Genomic DNA, 27699 nt, shown 5'->3' on the forward strand with positions numbered 1-27699 from the left:
CCAGAGAGACTTTGGCACTGTGCCACACAGGAGATTCCTAGACAAAGTCGAAGAACATGTTGGAATAACGATATTATAGTATTTGTATATATTTGTGCTTTATTATATTGTGTGCCAATGACCTGCAGGAGGCTTCATGAACCACTTAGGCAACCTGACCATCTGTCTAATTATAGCGGCTTTGTTTACGAATAATAGTTGATAAGCTCCGAAGCACTGCGAAGTTTTTAACAATAACCTTTTATGGTGAGGCTTCGAAGCTTGTAAACTGTGTAATAAGTGTAAATTCAAATTCAAATTTTTATTCAGATAAAGTACATACATACAAGGTCTGATACAAACATTGATGGATTTATAGATTGAGCTAATACATGCAATGCCTAAAGCCACTATTACGCAAAGCGTTTCGGGCAGAACATGACACATGCCTGAGGCAGACACCTGCATGACCCAGTGTAAAGAAAGCCGCCATGATTATTGTAACATGTAGAGAGGCTGGGTAAGTGGTTGACGACTCCTGGCACTGGACGCTACCATGTCTGAGAGACATAACTCCATCACATAATTACAATGAGTTATTACGGAGAAAAACACTGGAAAACGCCACATTATTGGGATCATTCGGGACCAACACTGAAGGCCCGACCGCAATCAAGGTCTTTTGTGATTGTTCGCTCTCAATTATAGTTTGTGTGTGTCATGTATGATAGTGATGTATGAGGCGAGGTGTGCTGTCTGGGGCTGCATCTTGGTGTAAGCGGGCAAGTATGTAATAAGTCATCAGAGATGTGTTAACCATTGTCAGCGAGCACTCGTGTTGAGACTGACTGACTGACACGTGTGAATGGTTAGGTTCTCTGTTACTATTCCCAGAGTGCCATGCTATTGTGGCATGCTCAACACACCAGACAATGTCGCTATTGACAACGTGCAACACTTTTATCTGGCAGTTCCGGAATATATACCCACCCTCCTCTCTCTGTCTCTGTCTCTGTCTCTCTCTCTCTCTCTCTCTCTCTCTCTCTCTCTCTCTCTCTCTCTCTCTCTCTCTCTCTCTCTCTCTCTGTCTCTCTCTCTCTCTCTCTCTGTCTCTCTCTCTCTCTCTCTCTCTCTCTCTCTCTCTCTCTCTCTCTCTCTCTCTCTCTCTCTCTCTCTCTCTGTCTCTCTCTCTCTCTCTCTCTGTCTCTCTCTCTCTCTCTGTCTCTCTCTCTCTCTCTCTCTCTCTCTCTCTGTCTCTCTCTCTGTCTCTCTCTGTCTCTGTCTCTGTCTCTCTCTCTCTCTCTCTGTCTCTCTCTCTCTCTCTCTCTCTCTCTCTCTCTCTCTCTCTCTCTGTCTCTCTCTCTCTCTCTCTCTGTCTCTCTCTCTCTCTCTCTGTCTCTCTCTCTGTCTCTCTCTCTGTCTCTCTCTCTGTCTCTCTCTGTTATGTCTCTGTCTCTCTCTCTCTGTCTCTCTCTCTGTCTCTCTCTGTCTCTCTCTCTCTCTCTCTTATTGCATTAACATTATTGACGTTGATCCAGTGTTGATAACTGTCGAGACTGTTGTTGGAGAGCAATGTATGCTGCACACAGCCACGTGTCATACTCCATAGGAGTCCTTGTTATCGCGGAAGGAGGCAATCGTCCTTAGAGACGGGCATGGGGGGGGAGTCGACCCCAACCCCCCTTTGACTCTCTCCCACACAGTCACCGTTCACCAGGGAAAGTTGTACGAGGCTAACTGTCTGCCCTCAAACAGGCGGTTGTAGAGATATAGATGTATAATGTGCATAAAGTAATACATTCAGCGTGAAGCAGGAAGGTAGTTTACACGATAAAACAACAGTACTGCTGGTTAAAAGTTAATTGCTTCGATCAGTAGCTGCTCAGGAGGGGGGGGGGGGGGGTTCACTTGACGTGACCTGCTTCTAATTCTTCAACCAAACTTGTATTTAAGGCCCCACACCGGACAGTCAGCTCGACTCCGGCCGGAAGTGAAGCACGAGGCGCTAATTGAAGCAACAATTACTCGAGCATTAAAGCTGGTTGTGTTGATATAGTATTTCAAATATAGCGCGTTACACACACACTCTTTGTTTGGTTACGTAATTAACGCTCATAACGACCTCGCTGCGTGTTCTGGAATGGTTCCTTGACCAGCGGTCACTATATTGGCAGTGGTGACCGTCGGGGTGACTCTAGGGGGGGGGGGAGGCTGGCACTCTCCTGGCTCCTGTGGTGCCACGAGTGTTGCATGTATGGGCAGGGAGGGAGGGAGGGGCAAGGGGGATTAAGATTACGAGGGTGGAGGGGACAGGGGGGGAGGGGCGAAGAGGGGGTGATACAAGGGGGAGGAGCAAGGGGGGGGGGTCGTGTAGTATCGAGGTCTACAGCTGCACGAGGAACCGGATAATTGAATTTTAACTTGAGAGGACAAGTGGTGCGGGCTGGTTGTGGGGGGGGGGGGGGGGGAGGGGTTGTGGTGGTCGGGATGGTGAGCCCTGATGGTGGTGGAGGGGGGGGGGAGGGTGTACTGGACGATGGTGAAGTGGCTCATGTGGAGTAAATAATTACCAAAAGAAGGCGCCAAGCCGGGAAGACCACGTAGCACAGGTTCCGGTGGAGGAGGTGTGAGGAAGCCGGAGAAGTGTTGAGACCCCCCCCCCCCTCCCTCACCTGTTGTCAACACTGTATTGACCCAAACATCCAGCCTGAGGTCAGGTTCACGAAGCAGTTACGCAAGTGCTTACGAACGTGTACATCTTTTCTCAATCTTTGGCGGCTTTGGTTACATTTATTAAACACTTCACACGCATGAAAACAAATCGACTGTTATTGTTATAAACAGCCTCCTGGTGCTTCGAGGTTCATTAACTGTTTAATAATTGTAAACAAAGCCGCCAAAGATTGAGAAAAGATGGACAGGTTCGTAAGTACTTGCGTAACTGCTTCGTGAATCTGGCCCCTCTGGTGTGACAGAGACATGACCCGAAGGCCGGATAGCATCAGTACGCAGTATTATGTCGTCAGGATCAGATTGGGCTGCAGTTACGTGTGGGATGTGACAACAGGTGACCCATCTCCCCATCCTGAGCACTCCAGGTGTAAACTGTGAGCACCAACTGGGTCTCTCACACTCACTCTCACACTCACTCTCACACTCACTCTCACACTCACTCTCACACTCACTCTCACACTCACTCTCACACTCACTCTCACACACACTCTCACACACACTCTCACACACACTCTCTCACACACACACACACACACACACACACACACACACACACACACACACACACACACACACACACACACACACACACACACACACACACCACACACACACCACACACACACCCCCACACACACACACCACACACACACACACCACACACACACACACCACACACACACACACACACCACACACACACACGCACCACACACACACACACACGCACCACACACACACACACACCACACACACACACACACGCACCACACACACACACACACGCACCACACACACACACACACGCACCACACACACACACACACACACACACACACACACACACACACACACACACACACACACACACACACACACACACACACGCACCACACACACACGCACCACACACACACGCACCACACACACACGCACCACACACACACGCACCACACACACACGCACCACACACACACGCACCACACACACACGCACCACACACACACGCACCACACACACACACCACACACACACTCACTCACTCACAGTATTGGATGTCCACTGAGTGCACCTGAGTGGATTACACCTGAGTGCATGTATGAGCTGCCTGGATCATGAGGATATCCTCATGACCCATTAAAAGTTTGCTAGTGCTGGTCCACAAATTAAGTGCCCCCCCCCCTCTAAGACAAACCAGCCTACGTGATTGGGACCTTAATATCACACAGTTTAAGGTATTTATTTATTTACTTTTATTAATTTTTTTATTTATTTTTATTTATTTATTTATTTTTAGGTAGCCACATTAATACAAATATGCCTAGATTAATGCAGTTAAAATATAAAAATAGTTTATTAAATTAAAATATAGAAATGTAAAATATACAAATAATGTAAGGATGGGATAGTGGGTAATGAGGGTGTGAGGGGGGGGCGGACCCCGGCAGTGCCCGGGGGAGAGAGAGAGAGAGAGAGAGAGAGAGAGAGAGAGAGAGAGAGAGAGAGAGAGAGAGAGAGAGAGAGAGAGAGAGAGAGAGAGAGAGAGAGAGAGAGAGAGAGAGACCCTTTCTCTCGGGAGAGGGAGAGAGGGGGGGGGCTGGGCTGGGGGCAGACAGACAGAGAGAATTAGAGACGGAAGACAGGGAGAACAAACGACCGTCCCAGTGCGTGGTTGGGACTAATAAGATGTGGCCTGGGTCATTAGTGTGGCCCCCGATGGGTCTTTGTCCTCTGGTTGGCTGGCAACTTCCCGTGCTGCTGCTGCTAGCTGCTGCTAGCTGCTGCTAGCTGCTGCTAGCTGCTGCTGCTAGCTGCTGCTAGCTGCTGCTGCTAGCTGCTGCTAGCTGCTGCTGCTAGCTGCTGCTGCTAGCTGCTGCTATCATTGTCCCTGCTGATGCAGTGCTCGCTTTGTTCTCTTCTGTAAAAGGTGACACGAAACTGTGGTTCGTATTGGCGTGTGTCTTTGGAGTGTCATCTGAGGCAGAGTGGAGTGAGGACCATACCTCCTGGCACCCAGCTTCATACACTACATAAATATTACAATTCATCGGGAGTTATATTTAAATACCCTTAACTTTCATTGTATAAATTATTCCTCAATTTAGGGTTCGATTAGGGCAATACACGTGAGAAATTTTTATACACGTATATGCACATGTTTCAGTATTATTACTGTTTATTATGTATTTTATCATTGTGATCCAGGTGACTTTGATACAATAGCTGTATAATGTAATTTATAGATTACAAACTACTTTTGTAAGTGCTTAGTTAAAAGTAAATATAAATGTAAAGAGCTGAGCATTTATTAATAAGTCAGCCATTATAAGGCCACTTGGCCACCAGACTCCTGGTTGATACCTGGTTGATACCTGGTTGATGGGGTTCTGGGAGTTCTTCTACTCCCCAAGCCCGGCCCGAGGCCAGGCTTGACTTGTGAGTTTGGTCCACTAGGCTGTTGCTTGGAGCGGCCCGCAGGCCCACATACCCACCACAGCCCGGTTGGTCCGGCACTCCTTGGAGGAATATCATCAATGACCCGTACCCAATCCCCCATATTCATGCATAGACACTTGCATACTTTATGCCTGAGGCATAAAGTATGCACAGATTACTTTAAGCACTCTCACAATATCTACATGTCTTACAGTGCATGTCACAAACAAATATGATACCTGCCTCATTAATTAAGGTATAAATTTGCAATATATACCGTAAAGTGCTTTTCCGCCAGTTCAAAATAATGCTCCAAATGCCAAATATTAGGAGCCGGGACTCTAAACTGATTACATTACAAGTCAATTTCACATGCTAGCTTCAGTCCACAGCGAAGTTACAGAAAAAAATAGGTTTAGGTCAAGTTAGAGGAAATAGGTCCAGATTAGAGTTGGTCATTGCTCGCTCCCTCCCTCTCTCTCTCTCTCTCTCTCTCCTTTCCCCATCTTCTTGATAATGCAATAGAATATTTACCACAAACCTTCCTCAGCTTTCAGTACTGTATATACACTATGCTCACGCCAACCATCATCTTAATACTATGCTAAGATGATTCCTACCCCCCCTCTCACTCTTCCCAGCACCATCACAAGAGTGTACACAGCTTCTCTCCAGATTCTTTATCAATTCTCTCTTCACTCTTCCCACGCCTCTTCATGGCGTACACTCGACACCCTTGACACAAACACTCATCATCAGCCTTCAATTACTACTCTGGCTTTGACTCACTCTTCTTCCTCCACACACTGGTTCCCTTGAGAACTTTAGCGTCTATTTTCTACCAGACGTGTATGAATGATAGCCTTCGTCCCACGACAACATATCCTTACAGGCTTGGCTGCAGTGATCAAAAGATATGGTAGGAGCAGGGAAGACTGGAAAGGGGATGGATCGGAGGATAGGGAGAAGATTAGTGGTCGGCCGCTCCTTTGTGGGTTTGTATGTGCCTGTGATACCATGCTTTAGTGTGTTGGTTTGCTCTTTACGAATTTCTTCACTTTACTCCTATTACGATCCTCCCCCTCCCCCTTCCCAACTCCTAACCTAGCCTCTCTCACTACATCTGTATTTATGCAGCTACCCTATCTTGAGGTTATCTTGAGATGATTTCGGGGCTTTTAGTGTCCCCGCGGCCCGGTCCTCGACCAGGCCTCCACCCCCCAGGAAGCAGCCCGTGACAGCTGACTAACACCCAGGTACCTATTTTACTGCTAGGTAACAGAGTCATAGGGTGAAAGAAACTTTGCCCACTGTTTCTCGCCGGCGCCTGGGATCGAACCCAGGACCACAGGATCACAAGTCCAGTGTGCTGTCCGCTCGGCCGACCGGCTCCCTCGAGGACCGGCTACATTATGATACCAAAAATAGCCACATCTCACAGGATGATCAGTAAACAGGGCCTTGTGATCATTAGTCTCCACTACAAATTGTCCATGCATTAATGCGGATATCCTCAAGAACACAAGTTAATAAAATGATTGCTAAGCTCCAGATCCCTCACTTCGACAGTTCTGAAGGGTCTTATGACTGGACATACAATAATGTAGTGTGTGAGATCATGACCCAGTTCCTGCTCACAGTCTGCACATGCAGTGCTCAGGATTGGGAGATTCGTCACCTGCAGCCACTTGCCACAGGAAACGGGAGCTCAAGCAGATCGTGGCAACCACTGTATCGCTGTCTAGCGGATGTTTGGAGCTGCCCATATACATAGGTTTCATATAAAACATATCTACTCGCATCTCGTCTCGCCTTCACTCCTGCCCCAACCTGCTGGAAAGAAAGGCTTAGAAATGAATGCATATCACCAATAATGACGAACCAAACTACACTGTGCTCTTCCCAATTGAACCTGAGCTTCCCGACCCGACTGGCGAGTAGCCTCGCTATTACTCTGATGTTCCGTTCTGCTTGTGTTCCTTGCTCTGAATCTTCTCAGAGGCCAAACTTGCTCCCAGACTCCGCTGCTTAAGTTTTTACTTTAGGTTCTCCTGCTGTGATTTATAGTGCTGGGGCGGTGTTGGGGGTCCTGGGTGGCGGGGGGGTGGTGCTGGGTGGCGGGGGGTGGTGCTGGGGCGGTGTTGGGGGTCCTGGGTGGCGGGGGGGTGGTGCTGGGTGGCGGGGGGTGGTGCTGGGGCGGTGTTGGGGGTCCTGGGTGGCGGGGGGGTGGTGCTGGGGCGGTGTTGGGGGTCCTGGGTGGCGGGGGGGGTGGTGCTGGGTGGCGGGGGGTGGTGCTGGGTGGCGGGGGTGGTGCTGGGTGGCGGGGGTGGTGCTGGGTGGCGGGGGGTGGTGCTGGGTGGCGGGGGTGGTGCTGGGTGGCGGGGGTGGTGCTGGGTGGCGGGGGGTGGTCCTGGGTGGCGGGGGGTGGTGCTGGAGCGGTGTTGGGGGTCCTGGGTGGCGGGGGGGTGGTGCTGGGTGGCGGGGGGGTGGTGCTGGGTGGCGGGGGTGGTGCTGGGTGGCGGGGGTGGTGCTGGGTGGCGGGGGGTGGTCCTGGGTGGCGGGGGTGGTGCTGGGTGGCGGGGGGTGGTGCTGGGGCGGTGTTGGGGGTCCTGGGTGGCGGGGGTGGTGCTGGGTGGCGGGGGGTGGTGCTGGGGCGGTGTTGGGGGTCCTGGGTGGCGGGGGGGTGGTGCTGGGTGGCGGGGGGTGGTGCTGGGGCGGTGTTGGGGGTCCTGGGTGGCGGGGGGGTGGTGCTGGGTGGCGGGGGGTGGTGCTGGTGCGGTGTTGGGGGTCCTGGGTGGCGGGGGGGTGGTGCTGGGTGGTGGGGGGTGGTGCTGGGTGGCGGGGGGTGGTGCTGGGGCGGTGTTGGGGGTCCTGGGTGGCGGGGGGGTGGTGCTGGGTGGCGGGGGGTGGTGCTGGGGCGGTGTTGGGGGTCCTGGGTGGCGGGGGGTGGTGCTGGGTGGCGGGGGGTGGTGCTGGGTGGCGGGGGGTGGTTCTGGGGCGGTGTTGGGGGTGGTTCTGGGGCGGTGTTGGGGGTCCTGGGTGGCGGGGGGGGGGGGTGGTGCTGGGGCGGTGTTGGGGGTCCTGGGTGGCGGGGGGCAACCCGTTCTCGCAAATTTAATAAGTCAATATTGACTTATTAGTTGCGTGCATAGGTGACATACTAAACATAATAGTTTCCCTTGAAAAGCTTCATAGAAAACACCGACCTTTCCTAACCTACTTAGTATGTTAAAATAAGCATCTTATAGCTTCGTAATTACAATTGTTACTTAACCTATTATAAGTATAGGTTAGGTAATAATTGTAATTATGAAGCAATATGATGCTTATCTTAACATACTAAGTAGGTTAGGTAAGGTCGGTGTTTTCTATGAAGCTTTTCAAGGGAAACTATTATGTTAAGTATGTCACCTATGCACATATTTAATAAGTCAATATTGACTTATTAAATTTGCGAGAACGGGTTGCGGGGGGGGGGTGGTGCTGGGTGGCGGGGGGTGGTGCTGGGTGGCGGGGGGGTGGTGCTGGGTGGCGGGGGGTGGTGCTGGGTGGCGGGGGGGTGGTGCTGGGTGGCGGGGGGTGGGGGAAGTGGGGTGGTAGAAGGGGTGGGCATGGCGGTGACAGGAGGGGAGATTGTGTGTGGAAGTTAGGGTTAACTCTTTGTGGTGACAAGCTCTACCACTCACAGGACAGAAGAACATGTATACTATATGCTTAAATCATCACTGATTGGCGAGTGAGTTGACGAGTGGGAGACATTCCCGCTGTGTTGCCCAAGTCACTAGTGGATCAACCAGGAAGAGAATAAATAAAGCACAACAATGCTATAACTCATAAAAGGGCGGGGGGATAGAGCAAGCACGCAACACTTGTATAATAGTGTGATAGATCAAGAGCTACACTACAAGTGATGAACGTGAGGTTTTGTGTTGTCCACAAGAGACGCGACCACTCATAAACAAAGCTAACCAGAACACACACACTTGCTTCTCTCCCACGTACACGGACGTATGATATCGCTGGTGCTCGTGTCAGTGCTCCGGGGTATTGAACCAGCAGGCTGGTGATAGTTTCCCCAGGACAATTGTGGCAAGGTTGTCATTGGTGAACTGGAAATAACAAATTAGAGTAAATCTATTGTCAGCCACACGTTTTGAGAGACTTAAGTGTTACAGACGGGACACTTGAGCAAAGCTCTCCTTTATCTGGCACTACCAGCTATCATTGGGGCTTTGCATTATTCTTGGTCTAAAAATGACCTGGTGAGAGGAAGTACACATTGATCCGAGCATAATTATGTCCGTGAGAGAAGTGTGTGCCCTAATGACCACCACCGCTGGAGGACTGTTGGCGGGGGGGGGGGGTCGTTATGTGGCATTAGTGGAATTTAAAGTTTAGCCCTTGGCATGAGCGGCCAAATGCACCTGGACCAATAGGTCCACCCACGGACCAGCCGAGACGAGAGGTGCAGTAGGTACAGCCATGAGCAGGCCGGCTTTAAGTGGGGTCCACGGTAAGGACCTATCAGACCCAGTTCTGCATCGGCAGGAAGTGGGTCACTGGGCTGCGCTTCTCCGTGGGTCCAGGAGTGTGTGGGTGAACCCACGTTACCCCCTCCAGTACCCTCGGTCACTAGCCAGTCACTCAAGGTACCCTCGTACACCTGTCCCTCACACAAGGTACACTTGCTAGGCACTCAGGATGGGAGAGTACACCCGCCAGTCACTCAAGGGTGGCAGAGTACACCTGTAGCATGACTGGATGCCAACAGAGGGCCGCCTCGGGTCATCCTCTTTAACCCACCAGATGCTCTAGTAACGATTTCCAGTGTGCGCGCTCCACCCCACTCCCGGCCCGGCCTAAAATACTTCACACAGTCAAATTTAGCACAGTCACTTACCGCCTGTCTGCTTGCTTGAATATCTTGAGTGAAGGTTGGTGATGGATGTGGTGACGTTGGTGGAGCTGGATGCTGCGGTAAAGCATGATGGGAGAGGGGAGAAAGATGGGGTGTGGAGGGAGCACACAAATGGCTACTAGAGTTCAATTCCATTAAGTGTAAAAGGCTCTAGTTTGTACCTTTGTCATGCTTGTCTCCGATGAATATAGTATTATAGGATGAAGTACCCCGTGGGACAGTCAGTATAGCTTTTTAATGATAGCTGGGAAAAGTGAGCCCAAGAGCTACAGCGTGATCCTGTATATTTACTAGAAGTGGACATAGCGGCTACCCTCATCCATACGTAGGTTTGATAACATATGTCAGAAGCGGGGACATGAAGCTGAAGCCATGCCATGCAAGCTGTCAGGTATACACAAACATTCACACATACATTGTTGTAGGTATACACAAACATTCACACATACACATTATTGTAGGTATACACAAACATTCACACATACACATCGTTGTAGTCCAAACTACGTCTCGCTCGTAAAGCGTTTCACACTTGGCTAACACTAAGGTATATTTTCTTTGATGGATTTCTGTTCATGATATTTTCACAGCAATGTTCCCTTGCGGTGATTCCAAGGATCATCGTCCCCACGGCCCGGTCTTTGACCAGCCTCCTGGTTGGTGGCCTGATTAACCAGGCTGTTCGAGGCGGCTGCTGGGAGCCTGACGTATGAATCTGGTTGATCGGAGACTGGTTGATCAGATATCCTCTGGAAATGATTATCGAATTCTCACACCATGAGAGGGTCGGCCAGTTATGTGTAGCGGCAGCGTGTTGAAAACTCTTGAGCCTTTGATGTTGATAAGAGTTCTCTCTCACTGTGTCCATTACACCTCTGCTTTTCTACGGAGCTATTTTGCACATCCTGCCATTCCTCTGTCACATGTGATGTTATTTCCGTGTACAGATTTTTATGCAGTCCCTCTAATATTTTCCATGTATACATTATTGTATCTCTCCCGCCTGCGCTTTAGGAAATACAGATTTAACATTTTGAATCGGTGCCAATAATTTAGATGTTTTAATGAGTAGACTCTAGCAGTAAAATATCTTTACACACAATCCAGGTCAGCAATTTGTCCAGCTTTGAATGGGGATGTTGTTGTGAAACAATATTCAACTTGTCCTCTTACTTAGATTGGCGGCTGTCTCCCATGGTGCAGTCATCAATTTTAACATTGTGTATTATTACCTCATAGCCTTATATATATAGCCTCATATATACCTCATGTATATATATATATATATATATATATATATATATATATATATATATATATATATATATATATATATATATATATATATATATATATATATATATATATATGTCGTACCTAGTAGCCAGAACGTACTTCTCAGCCTACTATGCAAGGCCCGATTTGCCTAATAAGCCAAGTTTTCCTGAATTAATATATTTTTTCTCATTTTTTTCTTATGAAATGATAAAGCTACCCATTTTATTATGTATGAGGTCAATTTTTTTTTATTGGAGTTAAAATTAACGTAGATATATGACCGAACCTAACCAACCCTACCTAACCTAACCTATCTCTATCGGTTAGGTTAGGTTAGGTAGCAGAAAAAGTTAGGTTAGGTTAGGTAGGTTAGGTAGTCGAAAAAACATTAATTCATGAAAACTTGGCTTATTAGGCAAATTGGGCCATGCATAGTTGGCTGAGAAGTGCGTTCTGGCTATTAGGTACGACATATATATATATATATATATATATATATATATATATATATATATATATATATATATATATATATATATATATATATATATATATATATAAAAACATCATATATAATATAAATTAATATATAATTTGCTCTCGTATATAAATATAATTGACTCGTATATAAATTAATATATAATTGGCTCTCATATATAAATCAATATATAATTGGCTGTCATATATAAATTAATATATAATTTGCTCATATATAAATTCAATATATAATTTGCTCTCATAAATTAATTGTATTATATATTAAAGTTATAGGTATAGATAAACGTAGGTTACGTTAGGTGTTTAGGCTATATTGACAATTATTTGTGTTTGAAGGAACCCATTATCAGACAAAATCCATTCCATCCAGTGATCGACCCCAAATAGGCAATCATAAATTTTAACATGCTGTTCATTCATAATAGTAATTTTCTCAAATAAAAATTAATATTGTTATATATTAGCATACTGTGAATATTTTGGCTTTGATTAGGTTAGGTATTTAGATTCTGTTGGCGATTATTTGTATTTGTAGTCTGAGGTTGGTCTGAGGACGGGTTGCTTCAAATGCCTCATCCATGAACTACAAATACGAAGACACCTAACCTAGATCTTATATATATACACATTATTCCAACGTATACTTGGACACATTGGGACGGAGACATCTCCCGTCACGCAGGGTGCAGTCGCACCTTCACAGATCTCCAGTATCGGCTCTTGATACTAGTAATGACTCAAAAGGGCCACCACTTACGGGCTATTCATGCCCGTGCCACCTTTTGGGTGGCTTAATCTTCATCAATCAATCAATCAATCAATCAACGTATACTATTAATTTGTATTTGAGAAAAATGGGGAATGTGAATGTAGTGCGCGGACAAAATTATGAATGCGTCTTAGGGTCGGCCACCACTTGGGGCAAGCATAGTTGCTGTATTGCTTGAGCATTTGTCCAGTGGTGTTGAAGATATTTTGAATTATGCTTATCGGAGAACGACCGGTTGAACGGGGACATTTAGACAAGCACTGGGAACGGTGGAAGTGTTTGGTTCAAGGTTCGTCGGATGGACAAACGATGGCTGCGCTGTTGTTGTTTTTTAGATTCAGCTACTGGGAGCAAAAGGTTTTAAGTAGCACGGGCTATGGTGAGCCCGTAGGATGGCTGCACATTATTGCATATTGATAAATGTTCCTGGAGGTGTAGGAGGTGGGTACTGGGAGCTCTTGTCTCGGCTACCCCCCCCCCCTTCCTGCCTCCTGTAGTTTGCCAATCATGCCGTCTGCCACCTAGCCAACTATGCCGTCTGCCACCTAGCCAACTATGCCGTCTGCCACCTAGCCAACCATGCCGTCTGCCACCTAGCCAACCATGCCGTCTGCCACCTAGCCAACCATGCCGTCTGCCACCTAGCCAACCATGCCGTCTGCCACCTAGCCAACCATGCCGTCTGCCACCTAGCCAACCATGCCGTCTGCCACCTAGCCAACCATGCCGTCTGCCACCTAGCCAACCATACTCACAACCTGTGAATACCAGCATTATCCTCACTTTAATAAGACTTAATTGAAATCCTCAGATTACGCAAAATTGTAATTAATTTTGTCAATAAAGATGTTAATTAATAATACTCATAACCACGCCGCTCGTTTGATGTGGGCGCTGAATGTATTGACTATCTTTATTTTCTTCGCAAAATTATTACGTATATAATTATTATTATTATGGAAATATTTTGCCAGCGTCCGTAAGACCTGTGACCTTGAAGCAGTTACCACCCCTGCTTGCCCAGCGTGTTCTTGACACTCAATAATGGAACTGTTTTGCCTGACCAGAAACTTGCCAATCCACGCAGCCCACTTAATGTATCAAGGCCGCAGCCCGTCCTCCACACAAAGACCCAAATGTAATTCCATGCACCCGCCAAACCCGCTGTTTATGAATGAAAACCGGTTTACACACGACTCACAACTGATGACGTACGAACACTTCTGGAACAAGTGCTTTACTACCGAATTCTGTTCAAACCACAACCCTATAAATGCTTCACCCACGTACTACAAATAATCGCCAACATAACCTATACACTTAGCCTATGCCTATATATGCACAATATGCCAATATATTATATTATATTTATATTTGAGAAAATTTCCGTCTTGAATGAACATCATGTTAAAATTGATGATTACGCCTGTGGGGTCGACCGCTGGATATAATGGACTCGAGTCCAGGACGGGTCGCAAGGCCGATGCATAGAAAACGTCAATATTACGGTCCTATAATTTGTATTAATACGTCGCATTTTTGACGGACTGAACGATTACGTAAGAAATGCTGTATATTTTTTTTTTTTTTTTTTTTTTTTTTTTGAGATATATACAAGAGTTGTTACATTCTTGTACAGCCACTAGTACGCGTAGCGTTTCGGGCAGGTCCCTGGAATACGATCCCCTGCCGCGAAGAATCGTTTTTTCATCCAGGTACACATTTTACTGTTGCGTTAAACAGAGGCTACAGTTAAGGAATTGCGCCCAGTAAATCCTCCCCGGCTAGGATACGAACCCATGACATAGCGCTCGCGGAACGCCAGGCGAGTGTCTTACCACTACACCACGGAGACTACAGTTTTCTTACAGTTTATAATAATAATAATAATTAATTATTTAAAACAAATAATTAATAATAAACCGAGTGGCAAATGCCATTCTTTGTATTAGCAAATGTCATTAGGAGTGTGTGAAGGTGGTGTCTGGGGCCGGGTGCTAAAACTGGTGAGGTTATTGTGCAACATTATATTGTGTTACATGTTTGTGTTCGTTCCGTCCGTTGCTAGCGTGACCCAAGGAACACCGCCAGGGGGTGACCGTAGCATGATGCTACTCGACCCTCTCTCTCCCTCCCCCCCCCATTCACCCATCACCCCTGGGGTGGGGGGGAGGAGGGGTGCAGCGACTGGTGGAGGACGCAGACGGCTCACAAAGGTTACTCACACCTGTAAATATTGATCACGTAATTGGAGTTGCCGGAAGTCAAGGCTGGCCCCCTGTTGTGGACTCGCTGGCTCCCTGTTGTGGACTCGCTGGCCCCCCTGTTGTGGACTCGCTGGCCCCCCTGTTGTGGACTCGCTGGCCCCCCCTGTTGTGGACTCGCTGGCCCCCCTGTTGTGGACTCGCTGGCCCCCCTGTTGTGGACTCGCTGGCCCCCCTGTTGTGGACTCGCTGGCCCCCCTGTTGTGGACTCGCTGGCCCCCCTGTTGTGGACTCGCTGGCCCCCCTGTTGTGGACTCGCTGGCCCCCCTGTTGTGGACTCGCTGGCCCCCCTGTTGTGGACTCGCTGGCCCCCCTGTTGTGGACTCGCTGGCCCCCCTGTTGTGGACTCGCTGGCTCCCTGTTGTGGACTCGCTGGCCCCCTGTTGTGGACTCGCTGGCCCCCTGTTGTGGACTCGCTGGCCCCCTGTTGTGGACTCGCTGGCTCCCTGTTGTGGACTCGCTGGCTCCCTGTTGTGGACTCGCTGGCCCCCTGTTGTGGACTCGCTGGCCCCCTGTTGTGGACTCGCTGGCCCCCTGTTGTGGACTCGCTGGCCCCCTGTTGTGGACTCGCTGGCCCCCTGTTGTGGACTCGCTGGCCCCCTGTTGTGGACTCGCTGGCCCCCTGTTGTGGACTCGCTGGCCCCCTGTTGTGGACTCGCTGGCCCCCTGTTGTGGACTCGCTGGCCCCCTGTTGTGGACTCGCTGGCCCCCTGTTGTGGACTCGCTGGCCCCCTGTTGTGGACTCGCTGGCCCCCTGTTGTGGACTCGCTGGCTCCCTGTTGTGGACTCGCTGGCTCCCTGTTGTGGACTCGCTGGCCCCCTGTTGTGGACTCGCTGGCCCCCTGTTGTGGACTCGCTGGCCCCCTGTTGTGGACTCGCTGGCCCCCTGTTGTGGACTCGCTGGCTCCCTGTTGTGGACTCGCTGGCTCCCTGTTGTGGACTCGCTGGTTCCCTGTTGTGGACTCGCTGGTTCCCTGTTGTGGACTCGCTAGCTCCCTGTTGTGGACTCGCTGGCTCTCTGTTGTGGACTCGCTGGCTCTCTGTTGTGGACTCGCTGGCCCCCTGTTGTGGACTCGCTGGCTCCCTGTTGTGGACTCGCTGGCTCCCTGTTGTGGACTCGCTGGCTCCCTGTTGTGGACTCGCTGGCTCCCTGTTGTGGACTCGCTGGCTCCCTGTTGTGGACTCGCTAGCTCCCTGTTGTGGACTCGCTGGCTCTCTGTTGTGGACTCGCTGGCTCCCTGTTGTGGACTCGCTGGCTCCCTGTTGTGGACTCGCTGGCTCTCTGTTGTGGACTCGCTGGCCCCCTGTTGTGGACTCGCTGGCTCTCTGTTGTGGACTCGCTGGCTCTCTGTTGTGGACTCGCTGGCTCTCTGTTGTGGACTCGCTGGCTCTCTGTTGTGGACTCGCTGGTGTAGAGAAAATGGGTATCAGTCAGGGTAGAAATAATATAAAACCTTTCTATGTAATTCATTCTTATCTACTGTAATGCATTCAATTGCAAATATATATATTAATAAGTGGTATGGTCTTATTTGACCAACATGTTGAATTGTGTGTTGTAGGAGTTGAACTGATCAGGTAGGTTATGACTGCTATTGACGTGACAGGTGTTGTGTGACAGGTGTTGTGTGACAGGTGTTGTGTGACAGGTGTTGTGTGACAGGTGTTGTGTGACAGGTGTTGTGTGACAGGTGTTGTGTGACAGGTGTTGTGTGACAGGTGTTGTGATCAGTGTGTACTTACCAACTGTGTGTTGCAGGGAGAGTGACCATCGGCCGAGAGGGACAGGAGGCGGCCAACACTTGCACTATGGCTGAGATGGAAGGTAAGTGCCGCGTGGCGGGGTTAGTGCCGCGTGGCGGGGTTAGTGCCGCGTGGCGGGGTTAGTGCCGCGTGGCGGGGTTAGTGCCGCCCGGCGGGGTTAGTGCCGCGTGGCGGGGTTAGTGCCGCGTGGCGGGGTTAGTGCCGCCCGGCGGGGTTAGTGCCGCCCGGCGGGGTTAGTGCCGCCCGGCGGGGTTAGTGCCGCCCGGCGGGGTTAGTGCCGGCCGGGGGGGATAGTGCCGCCCGGCGGGGTTAGTGCCGCCCGGCGGGGTTAGTGCCGCCCGGCGGGGTTAGTGCCGCCCGGCGGGGTTAGTGCCGCCCGGCGGGGTTAGTGCCGCGTGGCGGGGTTAGTGCCGCCCGGCGGGGTTAGTGCCGCCCGGCGGGGTTAGTGCCGCCCGGCGGGGTTAGTGCCGCCCGGCGGGGTTAGTGCCGCGTGGCGGGGTTAGTGCCGCGTGGCGGGGTTAGTGCCGCCCGGCGGGGTTAGTGCCGCCCGGCGGGGTTAGTGCCGCGCGGCGGGGTTAGTGCCGCGCGGCGGGGTTAGTGCCGCCCGGCGGGGTTAGTGCCGCGCGGCGGGGTTAGTGCCGCCCGGCGGGGTTAGTGCCAAAGCGTGTCCTCTACCTCTGGCAAAACGTTCCATTATCACTCACATATATAAGGTTTAATTTAGACACTGTGCCATAGTCTCGTCGCGAATAGTTCTATCTAAAGACTTTGATATTACTAACCGGATAGTTGTTGTTGATGGGGAAATTATAACGAAAGGAATAGTTATTAAGGACTAGTCATTGTCTTGAGAAATCTCTCCTGCTCAATACCCTCTTCCCTTTTCAGAGCAGGAGAGAGTTCTGAAATAGAAGGAATACAGAGAACCTATACAGCATGTATAGAAACGATAAAACATCTGAATTATTGGGACCGTCTCCAAGCTCTCATAATGTACTCTCTGGAAAGGAAACAACAGATGTACCAAATATTATATACATGGAAGATACTGGAGGGCCAGATCCCAAATTTGCACAGTAGAATAACAACACATTGGAGCGAAAGATGCGGAAGGAAATGCAAAATAGAAACTTAAGAGTAAAGGTGCCATAGGCACAATCGGAGAACACTATCTGAACATCAGGGGTCCGCGGCTGTTCAACACCCTCCCAGGAAGCATTAGAAATATTGCCGGAACAAAGGTGGATGTCTTCAAGACGCATTTAGAAAAGTTCCTGCAAGAAGTGCCGGACCAACCGTGATGTAGTGGATATGTGGGTGGGCCTGCGGGCCGCTCGAAGCAATAGCCTGTTGGACCAAGTTATCACAAGTCCCCGGGCTCGGGGAGTAGAACTCCCAGAACGCCACGGTCAAGGTCATTGGTGCCATACGCCTACTTTATGGTGGTCTTGGGGGTCTGTCATTGTAGTGTTCTTTGTTATGCTGATCAATATATATACCGTAGTATATATATTATAGTCAGTGTGTGGTGCACGCCTGTAAGAGGTGTTCCTGCAAGACTGGACGTCTGGTAACCAGTAGTGACTAGTAGTAACCACCCAGGGAGGGTGGGTGGGGGGGGGGAGGCTTGACCTGTGGTAACCGGTAATGACCCAAGACGAACACACCGGAAACTGTTGCAGTGTGTAATGGTCTCTTGTTACGGTTATAGCGAGAGTTGAGTAGCGCCACCTTGACGTATGGTGAGTGAGGCAGGAAGGGCCACGATCAATAGTGCCAAAGACACACACACAAAGGAGATGTTGGGTGCTCCAGTTGGTGCCTAACTGGTGCCAGTGACCCCTCGTCTGGCACTATGGTGATGTTGGGTGCTCCATTTGGTGCCTAACTGGTGCCAGTGACCCCTCGTCTGGCACTATGGTGATGTTGGGTGCTCCAGCTGGTGCCTAACTGGTGCCAGTGACCCCTCGTCTGGCACTATGGTGAGAGGGCTACCTTAAAATAAAGTAACTGCCACAACTGCAAGAAAAATTGTCGTCTGGATAACAAGAATCTTTCAACAAGAGATGCCAAAACAACGATGTTTGCTTATAAGACATCACGACTCTCTTTTAGTTTAGTTCATTTATTATGCACCCCATACCCATCTTGTGGGCGGTAGTGGAAAGGGTTACAGAGGCACATAATGGGCTCAGGGACTGAACCCCACAATTCATTTAGCTAAGCAAGTTACAATCTTGATGAGCTAGTTACAAAATTCAGTATAAGTCGTCACATCAACAATGGGTTCGAGATCAACCTCAAGTACAGGTTCTAAATTAAGCAACTGACATATGTGGAGAGCTAGTGTCAAAATTTGTGTTTGTCACTCTCTAAGAGTGGAATTTTGTTGTGCACTGAGTGCTTCATCCAAGGCTGAAGTAGTTGGCTGATCGTGTAGGTTATCTTGAGATGATTTCGGGGCTTAGTGTCCCCGCGGCCCGGTCCTCGACCAGGCCTCCACCCCCAGAAAGTAGCCCGTGACAGCTGACTAACTCCCAGGTACATATTTACTGCTAGGTAACAGGGGCATCAGGGTGAAAGAAACTCTGCCCATTGTTTCTCGCCGGCGCCCGGGATCGAACCCGCGACCACAGGATCACGCGTCCAGTGTTCTGTCCGCTCAGCCACCGGCTCCACCACACTCTACAAATGTGTAGAGAACATTTACTGTTCAAACTCCTTTAAATAAAACTAATTTCTTGGGGCTACTTTTAAGCCCTCTGAATACACTCTCAGGGATTTAGGCCAAAGACATGCATTATAATTTACACCGGAGAAATACTAGAGGAACTAATTCGAGCTCCTTACTATGCTCCTTACAGGGCATAGTAAGGAGTTACTATGCTCCTTACAGGGCATAGTAAGGAGTTACTATGCTCCTTACAGGGCATAGTAAGGAGTTACTATGCTCCTTACAGGGCATAGTAAGGAGTTACTATGCTCCTTACAGGGCATAGTAAGGAGTTACTATGCTCCTTACAGGGCATAGTAAGGAGTTACTATGCTCCTTACAGGGCATAGTAAGGAGTTACTATGCTCCTTACAGGGCATAGTAAGGAGTTACTATGCTCCTTACAGGGCATAGTAAGGAGTTACTATGCTCCTTACAGGGCATAGTAAGGAGTTACTATGCTCCTTACAGGGCATAGTAAGGAGTTACTATGCTCCTTACAGGGCATAGTAAGGAGTTACTATGCTCCTTACAGGGCATAGTAAGGAGTTACTATGCTCCTTACAGGGCATAGTAAGGAGTTACTATGCACCTTACAGGGCATAGTAAGGAGTTACTATGCTCCTTACAGGGCATAGTAAGGGCCTACTAACTCCTTACTAGGCATATCAGTATGTAACGTAAAAATATTTAAAGTAGGAGTGCCATAAGTAAACTAATAATAATTTTACAAGCAATAAGGGCCCATGGTTTCTCAATGACGTGTGAATGTAAGGCGTATACTTACCGGAGCTGTGTGCTCAAGAGGCAACTTGATACACACTTCTTCTTGTCCGGAGGCTGCCACTGGGAGTCTTCTCTACAAGGTGTTCCAGGGGCTTGTTGCACGTGGCCCTGACCAGCTCCTCTGGGAACTTGAACATCACCCCACGGCAGTTGTCCTTCAGTGTGAACTGTAAGCCTTCTGTCTTTCTCAAGCCCACCCAGCCCTCCCAGCCCACACGGACCACGAGACCCCACCCAGCCCACGCGACCCACCTAACACGAGGAGGAAGGTACAAGAGAGAGAGAGAGAGAGAGGGGGGGGGTATGAAACGACAAGGCTGTTCATAATCGGAAGTGACCTGCTGTATTGAGGGTTAAATACTTGAATTTATCTTGTTCACCGTTTAAGGTAAACACCTCCAAAGTGTAGCAGATCAACGGGTCTGTGATTCCTACGTCAGAGTCTATGTTGCTGCGTCCAACAGGCTGGTTAACCAAGCCGCCAACCAGAAAGCCTGTTCAGTGACCTTACCTTAACTTGCAGTTAAGGTGATTTCGAGGATCAACGTCTCCGCGGCCCGGTCTCTGACCAGGCTTCCTGGTTGGTCTGGTCAACCAGACTGTTGGACGCGGCTGCTCGCAGCCTGGTCCAACAGTATGAATTAGAGCCTGGTTGATCAGGTATTCTTTGGATGTGTTTTATGGAGTTATATATGTGTTTTTTCTTTTGAACACGGTGGGAGTCCAACCAGTTATGCCTCTTACGTGTAGCGGGAGTGTGTTGAAAAGTCTCGGGCCTTTGGTGTTAATAGTTCTCTCTCAGCGTACCTGTTGCACCTCTGCTTTTCATCAGGGCTATTCTGCACATCCTACCATGCCGCCTGGTCTAATGTGGTGGTATTTCCGTGTGCAGATATGGAACCAGTCCCTCTAATAGTGATCCTTACAACCTCCTTGTAGCCACCCGACCCTCCGCTCTGCCTTACTACACACACTTTCCTCTTCCGACTTTTATTTTTTATATACACAAGTGGGTACAGGCGACTCCTGAATATTGTTGGCAGGCTTAGACCCGGTGTCAATATCCAAGAGCTGCGCCAATTCAACGCCAAATGAACGTCGAGCCAATGTCGCTATTGGATACTGTGCCCATTAGGGAGTTTTCCCTTTTGAGATGTTTCACGGCCTGCTGTGCGGTTTACAACCACATCACCAATTAATGGTGGTTGAGCAGGATCTAATAGTTTAGGATTGGTCCTCAGTCGAGCCTCCTTTTCCAGGACCCGGAGGAACTGTGGACATAGGCAGGGACACACACTCGAACACTATATCTTGGATTGTTGTAAAATTGAGCCTTTTAGAGATAAATCTAAGCTCACTCTGTATGATATGGCAACCTATCTTATTACCATGGATAAATTACCTGAAATCCTTGCACTGTACCCACATTTTGCTTCCAGTAGATGAACGACATATGAGATTCAGAAACAAGTAGTGTATTGTGAGGACTAATAATAAACAGAAGCTCCCCTATGACTCTAATATCCCCATTGGCCAAACTATTATGTATTAACGACAAGACCTACCATTAATGTATGATGACTTACTGTAAATATGTAGCTCTTGTAATAGCACTTTCTCTGTAATTAGCTGACATTGTATCTATAAGGTGTGAAGGATTGAAGAAATTGTTTATGTAATAATCTAAGATGAGGTCTGATAAAGACCTTTTGTGCCCTCTGTAATGCTTTTGCGCTACCGCTCACATGATGAGTATGGGGTGCACAATAAACTAGCCGCCTTCGGCGGCAACAATCAAAACAATGGTGGCGAGGCGCTGGGTGGGCGAGCCACCACCCACACCGAACACTAGCCGAAGACAGCCTGATACTGCCACTGGTTGTGGCAGGCGACGTTCTCCCGAAGTGCGTAGATTAATAATAATTTGCGTCTTCTTGCGTAGCTTGGCGCGTGACTGGCCTTGGTTGGACTAGAACAGAAGAAAAATAAAAGATGATTCCGAAGGTCGCCATTTGTGCTGTTACCAGTTTCATCAACTATGATTTGACGGATGTGTTGCGCGTGCTCAGACATGCCACTCACATTAACCACACAACTTGCTGAAGCGCTTCAGTCGTCGTGGGTTCTCAGGGGTCGCAATAGGCATAAATTAAGAGCAGCTACGTGTTCAGGTTATGTAACCTAGGTCACGGGCTCATCCCGCCACCTCCACTCAGGTACATTTGTTTCCGGTCATTCAAGATTCACGGTTGAATCTTTATATATATATATATATATATATATATATATATATATATATATATATATATATATATATATATATATATATATATATATAATATATATATATAATATATATATATATATATATATATATATATAATATATATATATATAATATATATATATATATATATATATATATATATATATATATATATAATGTCGTACCTAGTAGCCAGAACGCACTTCTCAGCCTACTATGCAAGGCCCGATTTGCCTAATAAGCCAAGTTTTCATGAATTAATTGTTTTTCGACTACCTAACCTAACTTTTTCGGCTACCTAACCGATCCTAACCTATAAAGATAGGTTAGGTTAGGTTAGGTAGGGTTGGTTCGGTTCGGTCATATATCTACGTTAATTTTAACTCTAATAAAAAAAATTGTCCTCATACATAATGAAATGGGTAGCTTTATCATTTCATAAGAAAAAAATTAGAGAAAATAAATTAATTCAGGGAAACTTGGCTTATTAGGCAAATCCAGCCTTGCATAGTAGGCTGAGAAGTGCATTCTGGCTACTAGGTACGACATATATATATATTATATATATATATATATATATATGTATATATGTATGTATATATATATATATATATATATATATATATATATATATATATATATATATATATATGTATATATGTATATATATATATATATATATATATATATATATATATATACATATATATATATATATATATATGTATATATATATGTATGTATATATATGTATGTATATATATATATATATATATATATATATATATATATATATATATATAATATGCAAGAGTAATGCATTTTTTATATTTATTTTTATTTTTATTATTTTATTTATATTTTGTAATATGATTGTTTACATGGAATTTAATTATAGTGAATTCTCGTTTCCTAAGAGAAGAGATAAACCCCGACAATCCTTCAATCTCATTCCTGTTTTATTCTATCTTTTCTCTTTCCCATCCCATCCCATCCCATCCCTTCCATATTCCATTACTCTGTGCTTGCTCCCCCGTGCTCGGAGCTCTCACACGTGTGTGCGCGCGTTTTCAGCAGTCTTTCTCCTGTGATTTAAAAAATAAATTTTATGAACATTTATTTTTAATCCAGACGTTAGACAACCTTCTAAGACTCATTTGTTCCGTCTCCCGCGGTGTTGTGAGTGACGAGTGGCGCAACACTGCCTCAAGGACACCCGGGGAGTGCATCTTGTATTAAAAAACTACTGAGGACGGGCTACGTACACAGCATGTTGCACAATGCTCGTTTTCTAATTGTTAAAACTAGATGAGTTTAGGTTCGGCTGTAATAGAGTAGGCTACGATAGCTTGGGTCACTATCACAGAGCCTTAAGATTATTTAAAGGCAGAGCCTAGATACTGGTGTTATCCGCGGCATAATTAAAATGACGGAGATAGCACCACTCCATAAAGGAGGAAATAAAGCAAGGGCAAAATGGTATAGACCGATAGCCCTAACATCAATCACACCTAGAAATACTTGAAAAAGCACTAAGATGATCACAAAACACAAAGTATCACGGCGTCTACATAACCTTGGACGTTGAGTTCAGAACAGGGCGCACCAGCCTCTCAAATTTCTAGACCACTATGAAATGGCCTTAACTGCCATGGAAACAAAGTAAAACACTGATTTCGCGATGTCGTGAAAGCTTTCGACAAGTCTGAGCATGATATTACTCGCACAAAATACGCTCAAAAGAAATTATTGGCACAGTAGGAAGATGGATCTTTCAAACGGAACTCGTTTTGTCAACAAAGTAAAATCTAGATCATCTACCGTGAAAAGCTCAATCCCCCAACAGGATACAGTGCTTGCTTCAGTACTTTTCCTCCTCATATCGGACATAGACAAGGACACAAACTATGTTGCCGTATCATCCTTTGTACATAATACTAGGATTAAGAGAGTAGACAATATAGAGGACACAGCAAATTACCAAACTGATATAAACCGTGTCTTTCAATGGTACACAAAATAATTAATGAAAATAAATTCCAGTGCTTCCGCTATAGAAAAAAACGAAAATATAAAAACTGAAACCACATACCATACAAAGTCAAATCACATTATAGAACTAAAAACAAAAACCTTACTTTTAAAAACACAATAAGATAGCTGTCATAACTAAAAAAAATTACAAATTGGATAACAAGAATCTTTCAAGCAAGATGTGTCATGAAAATAATACTTTTCAAGACTGATGCTTTCTAGGGTGGAATATTGTAGCACAAAAACAACCCCATTCAAAGTTGTAGAATTTGCTGACCTTGAACTTGCAAAGATCTTTTACTGCTAGAATCCACCCAATAAAACTTCTAAATTACTGGAACAAATTAAAATGTTTAAATCTTTTTCCCCTAGAAGCCTCGTGCAGGACCTAGTTGATGGCGCTCATGTAATTTGCAAGACCTCATTGATGCGTCGTACAGGACCTCGCTGATGGCATGTTGTAGCTAGTCCGGGTCGGCCCCCCAGTGCCACCGTTTAAGAAATATTGGCATGTATAGCGACACCTTGCGATTTTCATGTCTGAAATCTGCCATGCGTTTTCTGTACAGTTTAACCAGTCTTTTCAGTACTTCGTAACATTATATTTTTAGAGAGAGAGGAGAGAGTGAATGAAGGGAGGTGTTGGAAGAAGAGGAGGGAGAGGGGATGTTGAGGGAGTAGGAGAAAGGTAGAGGGGGGGGGGTCCCCCTCCTCTGTGACCCGGACACAGCCGGATAACCCGTCTAGTATCTCATAACCGTAGTTTATCCGTTTACTACATTTCGCGCTCCATGTGTTTTCCCAGGGCATTACTATGTGTCAGTGGTGGTGGGAGCACCTCGCCAGGAAGGAGAGCGGTTCTTACTGCTCAGAATTACAGGGAAATTAATCTCATATTTGGAAAAAGCGTAACAATTTTTATTCACCCCCTCCCCCCCCCCCCCCAGGAGTGGGTGGTGTGAGTCAGGTGCGTTAAGAGGAAATGACGGGAAACTAAGGTAAGAAGCTGGCCTTGCTTCTCTCGCGTTACTTATTCTGGTGTAAGCACAGTTAGGGGGGTGTAGGAGGAGGGGGGGGGGTGGCTCCTTGAGTTGATAGCCACGATCTTGAGACAGTATTGTTTGAGATGTAAGGTATTGCATAGTGGTACGTGTAGACTGCATCACCGTGCAACAACTGGGAATTATACATGTTAAAAGAATAAAGAATGCGAATAAGGTGGCTTGAAGGCTGTGTATAAAATACACAGCCTTGTAGCAGTTTAAATGTTAGTTTAGTTCATTTATTATACACCCCATACCCATCTTGTGGGGCGGTAGTGGAAAGGGTTACAGAGGCACATAATAGGCTCAGGGACTCAACCCCACAATTCATTTAGCTAAGCAAGTTACAATCTTGAAGAGCTAGTTACAAAAATTCAGTATAAGTCACATCATCAATGGGTTCTAAATTAAGCAACTGACATATGTGGAGAACTTGTGTCATAATTTATATGTTTGTCCTGCACACCGCCCCCCATCCAGTGGGCAGCGGCGGATAGGTTACAATCACATAGTTACTTCCTACAGTTAGCAAACTGAAGATATTTGGCTAAGATTTCTGGTAGCCGATAATTTTGAATGAAATGTTTACACATCTCTGGAACATTGGTTATAGAATTGTCTCTGAATTCACGTATCTTTTCGCACTCCATCACATAGTGACGGAGGGTGTGCGAATAATTTTGTTGACACAGTTTACATTTGGTCAGGTCTACATCAGCAGATAATGAGAATTCCCAGAGATACTTGTAACCAAGTCTAAGCCGAGCAGTAGTAACATCTAGAAGTCTGCTGATTTGATTGGATGCCTGGCATCCCAGTATGCCCAAGGAACTCATAATTCAGTTCCGAACTAATTAATTTAGTTCCGATAAATTCTGTGTCAACGTTGGAGTCCAGATTCTTAAGGCGAGCCTTAACCAAATTTGCAGGTGAAATGGTCTGGGTTACAGGACTGACATAGGCTGTTCGTGGTCGCCAGAATTCAATAGAGAATATCGTACCAGGGTTACACTTAAACTTCGCCCCCCCCCCCCCCCCCCCATGACGATTTTTGGCACTGCCCCCACCAGCTACACCTACCAAAATATTTTGAAAAAATCAATAGTTATTAATGGAAATATACACCATTATTTAATGATCCCGGGGAAATTAAAAAAAAATTACTATTCAAACTAAGGCCGTAGTCCCATAACACAAATTCAATTCCTCTCCTCCCAGAGAAAACTGGGGCAGACTCATACGAATGGGGTAACTGTTATATTGTGTGAATGTTATTAATATTATGAAGAGACAGCGACACTTGCTCTTGTGTTGTTTGTAATATTGTAGGAGAGAGAAAATATATATATATATATATATATATATATATATATATATATATATATGTATATATATATATATATATATATATATATATATATATATATATATATATATATATATATATATACATACATACATACATACATATATGTCGTACCTAGTAGCCAGAAAGCACTTCTCAGCCTACTATGCAAGGCCCGATTTGCCTAATAAGCCAAGTTTTCATGAATTGTTTTTCGACAACCTAACCTAACTTTTTCGGCCACCTAACCTAACCTAACCTATAAAGATAGGTTAGGTTAGGTTAGGTAGGGTTGGTTAGGTTCGGTCATATATCTACGTTAATTTTAACTACAATAAAAAAATTGACCTCATACATAATGAAATGGGTAGCTTTATCATTTCATAAGAAAAAATATTGAGAAAATATATTAATTCAGGAAAACTTGGCTTATTAGGCAAATCGGGCCTTGCATAGTAGGCTGAGAAGTGCGTTCTGGCTATTAGGTACGACATATATATATATATATATATATATATATATATATATATATATATATATATATATATATATATATATATATATATATATATATAATATAGAACAAGAGAAAGAGGGGAGGCAGACCGCGGCAATAGCGGATATCCCCCTAGTGTGTGTGTGTGTGTGTGTGTGTGTGTGTGTGTGTGTGTGTGTGTGTGTGTGTGTATTTACTATTTGTATCTACTATCTGTGCCTACAGAATCGAGCTATTAGCTCTTGGACCCTGCCTTTTTATCCGGTATATTTTTCCTCTACTACGTCAACTACATATATTTCTCTCTAACACACACATACACACATCCCCAGGAAGCAGCCCGTTGCAACTGTCTAACTCCGTTATATATTTATTTAT

General features: G+C 46.5%; 1 protein-coding gene across 6 annotated transcripts in view; it reads left to right on the forward strand.

The window, feature by feature from the left end:
• The window catches only part of LOC123762678 (uncharacterized), a 136802-nt gene that overhangs the window by 56488 nt on the left and 52615 nt on the right, over positions 1–27699 (forward strand). For 5 of the 6 annotated variants that reach the window (XM_069332363.1, XM_069332364.1, XM_069332365.1 and 2 more), the window contains one exon: positions 16634–16699. The exons of the other annotated variant lie outside the window; for it this stretch is intronic. In XM_069332363.1, coding sequence (XP_069188464.1) covers positions 16634–16699 — 66 coding nt within the window. The remainder of the gene's footprint in view (positions 1–16633; positions 16700–27699) is intronic. 6 annotated transcript variants of the gene reach the window in all.

This window comes from Procambarus clarkii, chromosome 27, assembly GCF_040958095.1.
Source record: "Procambarus clarkii isolate CNS0578487 chromosome 27, FALCON_Pclarkii_2.0, whole genome shotgun sequence".
NCBI classification, from domain to species: Eukaryota; Metazoa; Arthropoda; class Malacostraca; order Decapoda; family Cambaridae; genus Procambarus; species Procambarus clarkii.